This window comes from Genypterus blacodes, unplaced genomic scaffold, assembly GCF_046128005.1.
Source record: "Genypterus blacodes isolate CSIRO-AG114 ecotype Tasmania unplaced genomic scaffold, CSIRO-AGI_Gbla_v1 ptg000017l_1, whole genome shotgun sequence".
Lineage (NCBI taxonomy): Eukaryota > Metazoa > Chordata > Actinopteri > Ophidiiformes > Ophidiidae > Genypterus > Genypterus blacodes.
In genome coordinates, this window is record NW_027466831.1 from 2,970,001 (window position 1) to 2,975,968 (window position 5,968).

A 5,968-nucleotide genomic window follows, 5' to 3' on the forward strand; every position below is an offset into this window, starting at 1 on the left:
TTCCAACATTCCCCCCCTATTCTCTTTCCCTCTTTCTCTTTCCCCCTCTCTTTTTTTTGCTGTTCTGAGTCCTTTGTGTACAGTGTGCTCTGCTCACTGTGGCAGCACTGTGCCAGAACCCCCCCCCCCCCCCCAACTTACCCACCCAACCAACCTCCACACACACACACACGCACACACAAACACACACGCGTACACATTCAGAGTCACAGACACACAGCTGGGCCCCAGCTGCATACAAAGACTGGGGTTTGGAAATCAATGAAGGAGAAAGAAGAAAAGGGGAAAAGAGTTTAAATAAATTGGCACTTGAAAAAAGAAGGAAAACGAGAGAGAGGGAACGAGGGAAATGGGGAGAGAGAGAGAGAGAGAGAGAGAGAGAGAGAGAGAGAGCTGGGCTTAAAAAGGCAAATCAAGTCAGCGGTGTAGAGCGAGCAGCAGAGTCTTTTCATGGTAAAGCGAAAGGCCACGGGACTAAATATGTTTGTACGAGCGCTTATGAAACACAATCCTGCATCTGATTCCAGAGGTTTGGATCAGTTGCATGGGTGTCGCTCTGCGTGTTACTCCATTTGGCAGCATTCTCAACTCAACACTCAACAATTAACATAAGCAGATGATGATGAGGATGATGATGATGATGAGCGTCCATTCAAGAAAGTGTTGAGATCTTCTCCCACAACCTGAAACTGAACTTCTTCCTCTTCTATTTCTTCACAAAGATGATTTCATTTAGAGGGTTCACCGCCACAATCATCTACTCATCATGTTTATTGACCAAAAAAGGGAGATAGGATCTAAATTCTTTATCAAGTGACCCAATAATGTAGGAGATCATCAGTTTGTCGTCATAAAACTTTGGCCTAATTAAAAACTACAGCCAGGAATTTCATTATGTCCACCATCCACAGGGACAAAGATATCACGCCATCACTCTCCCTGCGGTGTTACAAATTGTGGGGTTTTTGTTTATCAAGGGGGGGTGGGGGTGAGATGTCGTACGATTGGTTATCAGCACTCTGCTAATTAATTCCTGCAAACACCGGCCGTCACTTTCTAATGGACGTATTGGGCTTTTCTGTCCCAGGCTGCTTCCAATCTCCCTGGAATGAAGAGTAGTCATTTCCTCACTTTGCTTGATATTGGCGGACATTGACAGTTTTATTGGGGGAGACAGAGACATAATCAATAGGCGCCTTGGAGGGAGAAGAAAAGTCAGTCTGTGTTGTTTCTCCCCCCCCCCCACTACCACCACCACCCCTCTCCCTCTCTCTCTCCCTCTCCCTCTCTCTCTCTCTTTCCCTTTCTTCTGGTTTGGAAAGGATCCTCTAATCGCTGTCTTCTGACTCGGCTCTGCCAAATTCATTTGGTTTTATCAAGGACCTCTAACTCCCTGTTCACACACAACTCAGAACATTCCTACTTCCACACACACACACAAACACACACACACACACACACACACACACACAGCCTCCATGCTGCATGGGTTGTGAACACCGACGTATCCAGTGCATTCAACATGACACGTATTCTATGCAAGAATATAAAAACAGTAATGGTGCAACAAAATGATGATGCAAAGAGAAATAATAAGATTATTATAAAATGTAGAATAAATTATATCACAAGCATTATTCCAACAAGATTAAGGTCAACTTGACGCTTCAGACTCTTTGATTCTGCGCTCAGTGTCCATATATATATATATATATATATATCACTGTCCCACTTCTCTACATTCACTTCTTCAGATCTTTCCCTTTCTCCAGATCCTAACTTTAAAGCAAAGTGGACCCAAGTGGCAGCTGATCTCTCCTCTGAGGTCACTGCAGGAATGAGGGAAGCTGGACAGTTTCACAGGTAGACTGATAGGCGACATGTCCCCGTCAGTGAGTGTGCCGCCAGCTGATAGCTTTCACACCAGGGCGACGTCACGGGTGATTTGTGAAGAATGAGAAGAAGAAGAAGAAGGAGAAGAAGAAGGTACTGGGTGGACTAAGTGCGATGTGACAGTCGAAGGTGAGAGTTTAAATGCACACACACACACGCACACACACACGCACACACACGCACACACACGCCAGTACCCATTAGCGCTAAGCAGGCAGAGGGGATCTCACCCTGGTGTCACACTGCTGAGCTTCACACCTCAGCCTGAATCAAAATGAGGAAACTCTTTCAGCAAACTAATAAACTCAACAAGCAAACACACAGCTTACAGCAAACCGTTGTGTGACAGTTATATGTCAGATTAGAGTCAAACAAGCACAGTGTGTGTGGGTATGTGTGTGTGTTCTTCTAGTGTTCTTCTAGCAGCACAATGAGGAGAAACCCCCAAAGTTTGGTCACTTTAGTTGATGATCCTCAATTCACTTCAATTCTGTGCTATTTATGGATCACTTAAAGGGCCGATTGAACATATTTCTTATAATTTGTTTAGGTTATAAGTAGCATTGATAAGAAAAAATGAATAATAGATGTGATTGAGTTTACAAACAGATGTGGTTGTTTTGAGGGTATTGCGTGCAATTTTAATAAAAGGGTTAATTTCAGGGTTTTGATCTGAAAATAAATTCGGAGAAGAATTCAGAGTAGAAGAACAAATGTTTGTGTGTGTGTGTGTCTGTTTGTGTGGGTTGGAGGGAGGGGGTCTGTGTATGTGTCATGTGTTTGTCATGCACAGATGTGTATACACACACACACACCTCACATTGGCTTTTGTTTGTCCCTGTAGTCTGATACACTTCATCCGAAACAAAACACGACTTTGTAAATGCAGAATACAGCAGAAGCAGCTTGCAGGAAAATATAGAAATGACATCATCTTTCAAATACTGAAGCTATAGATGATAGATTTAACCTTTATGCATAATGTGAACCTACAGCAAGTATTGTGGAATAGTTTGCATGTACCTCTATAGACTGTGAGTGATTTTCCTCTCTTTTAAAATCTTGTAAACAACGGATGAATATTATTTATAGGCGTGACAAAGCCAAACTTCAAAACTCTAATTTAGCTTCAACTTATTTTCAAATAAATGGAAATAAAACACTTGATAAAAACCCCACGTGCGACTCATTCATCACTTTTGCTGTATTTTCTCAATTTTAATTCTTTTTCTCTCTATCATTTCACATGTCTTCTACAGTAAAATCATTCTGTGGGCCTTAAGTTTACAAAAAGAAGCTTTCAAAAGGCCAAATGTGGCGATAAAGGAGCGAGATGCTGGAGAGTTGGATCGATCCCAGAGCAGATTAATCTTTCAACGTGAACAACAAAAACTGAAAGTGTGTGTTACTGCGATTTCTTAGTTAAAGCAACGCAACAAACTTCACACCAAAGTTCCTGACAGCGTTTCTTTCCGCTTTTTTTTGGATGAGAAACTTTCCAGTGTTACGCGTTGCCATCAAGTCTGGAGCGAGACTGGATGTGATGGTGATCAGATCAGATCCCCCCCACATACAGCGGCTCTATAGGCTTCGGATCGCCGCTCACCTCCGGTCCGCCTGCAGGTCAAAATCATCCCAAACGGCTGCAACCAACCTGACGAAAGTGAACCGCGCATCTGTGCAATTTGCTGCTGCGGGGCAACAAGAACCGCATCGCCATAAATAAACGCAAAGGCGCGCCTAAAATACAAATAGAGTCAAAGCGCCGAATAGTAGCTTACATGTTTGGTAAGATCGTATTATTAAAGTTGTTTTGTTGAAGGAAACATGACGCTTAAATAAAAGAAGCTTCTGGACGCTACGCTGATGTTTTGAACGCATCAGTTGCAAACTCGTGAAAAGTTTCTCCAGCGCGTCTTACCTCGGTTCCTCCTGGGGTTGGCTTGTTTCCTCCGCTTGCCCCGGCTTTCTTCTGTCATCATCACACTTATTTCGTTTCTTGTTCTTTAAAAAAGAAAAAGTTGTCCACAGGAGGAGATCGATCGCAGGGAGCAGAGAGCAGAAAACGACTGTGTGAGTGTATGTGAATGTGTGTGTATGTGTGTGTGTGTGTGCGTGTGTGTTGTGTTTGTCCCGATCGAGTCCCTGCCTGCGAGTGAGTGGTGTGAAACATCGCCCTCGGTCACAGCGGGAGACTCAGACCTTGATGGGACTCCAAGCGGAGGCGACGAGCCGTGAGGGAGAGAGTGATGTCAGCAGCAGAGGTTGGCCCTGAGGTCAGTGTGTGCGGGGCTCCTGCTACCAAACCTCACGGAGAAAAGGTCATATTTGTTATTACATCTAATACAATTTGCTGCATTATAGAATCAGACGAAGAAGAAGAGATCCACCCACGCTTTGGTTACGTATTAATCTATCTACCTCAACTTTTGCTGTTAATGATCGATTTTGCATATCAAAATGTAAAATGCTTTCACGTGATTGTGGCGATCGGTTTAAAGTCGCTATATCGAGATAATGGGGGAATGAGCGTGTCACGCTGTTGACATTTCACGCTCTCGCCTCATGATTCCACATTATGGGATGGGAGCTGCGACGCCGCGACTCATTGACAAAATTCGATTCGTTCGAGTCAATCTGACATCTCATCTGACTGACAAGAAGACAATGAAGTGGTCTGGTGCGTTCACGTGTATGCATGTGTGTATGTGTGTGTGGGTGCAGTAATTTCAGGTTGATCAACTCAGGTATATACCCCCCCTCTCTCTCTCCTCCTCCCCTACCCTCTCTCCACGTGTTTTTTATGGCTTAAGTGTTATGCACGTCGCACCTGCGCTGTAAGGACCCCGGCGTGGACCCCGTCCTGCGCCTCCATTCACTCCTGTGATGGCTGTAGGAAGTAGTGCGTTGGCGAGCCCTTTGTGCTTCGACCTGCACGGTAATCTGTTTTGCAACTGAAAAAAACATCCGAAATAAAACTCTTAAGTCAGCGTTGAGGACCCCCACCTTGGCTTTCAGGAGCCCCCCCACAGCACCACCTCTAAGTCACTGTGTGGGATAATAAGAGCGAGCCGGGGGGAGCTTTTCACCGCGCATAATGTGTCTGTATGGAGTCAACAAGGTGGGATCTGACACAGTGAAAGCGATTAGAGGAGGATTTGGTGTAAAGTAAATGCAGGTTTGCGTTAAAGAAACGATTATAAATGTGGATTCTCTGATAAAATTGAGGCTTCTGCAGCCATCAAAGCATAAGTTGAAACCCCTACAGCACCATGACAGGAGCATGATGTTCAGGCCATATGAGAAATAGCAACAAAGATCTCTATTCAGTTATATGGAGTTGTTGTCCTTAAGAAATCATTAAAAGATAAGAGATAAAGATGTAACATGAAGACTTCTCACTGATCAGAAATAGCACAGATCATTTTCATGGCAGATTTTCGAAATAAGATGTAGACCAAACTCATTTCCACACTTCTTTGATAAAATAAATAATTCTGATAATGTCATTACAATGCATCAAATTGTACCAGATTGTCTTTAAGCTACGATATTATATCACCAAGCGCTTCCATTTGTCACATTCCATTTGTCACGCGTCAACTTTTCCCAGTGAGATTTAAAATAAGAACTTTTTCCCCCCTCTATGTTCTGTCACGGTGATAAAGTGCAACAAAACCCCTTCTTCCCCTCAGCCATCATATGACTGCGGCAGATTTGTCTGCTAATGGACTGTGGAGGAGAAAGCATCCTGAAGGTGGGGAGGGAGAGGAGGGATGGAAGAAAGAGAGGGACAGAAGGGTCATCACATGCCTTTGTGGCGGCATGGATGGAGGAGAGGGAGGAGAAGAAGAGGGAGGATGAGGAGGGGGCAATAAACTCCGCTGCAGATGAGGGTCACGGAGGTGCAGAGGTGCTGCAGAGGTCCTGGGAGCTGCTTCTTCAGTTATCATACTCATTACTTCAGTCGACTCAAAACTTAGTACTTTCATACGGATTACAAAGTGAATTTTTCATTTTCACATGCAGACGATGATCAAAACGTTTCACAACTGTCTGTCTGAGAGCTGATAAG

The 5,968-nt window shown here is 44.1% G+C and overlaps 1 protein-coding gene across 1 annotated transcript in view; it reads right to left on the reverse strand.

Annotated features, from left to right (window-relative positions):
* The window catches only part of LOC142991236 (zinc finger E-box-binding homeobox 2), a 25,440-nt gene extending 21,388 nt beyond the window's left edge, over positions 1–4,052 (reverse strand). The window contains exon 1 of the mRNA XM_076141289.1: positions 3,815–4,052. Within this exon, the coding sequence (XP_075997404.1) occupies positions 3,815–3,875 (61 nt within the window). The 5' untranslated portion in view covers positions 3,876–4,052. The remainder of the gene's footprint in view (positions 1–3,814) is intronic.
* Positions 4,053–5,968: the final 1,916 nt, after the last annotated feature.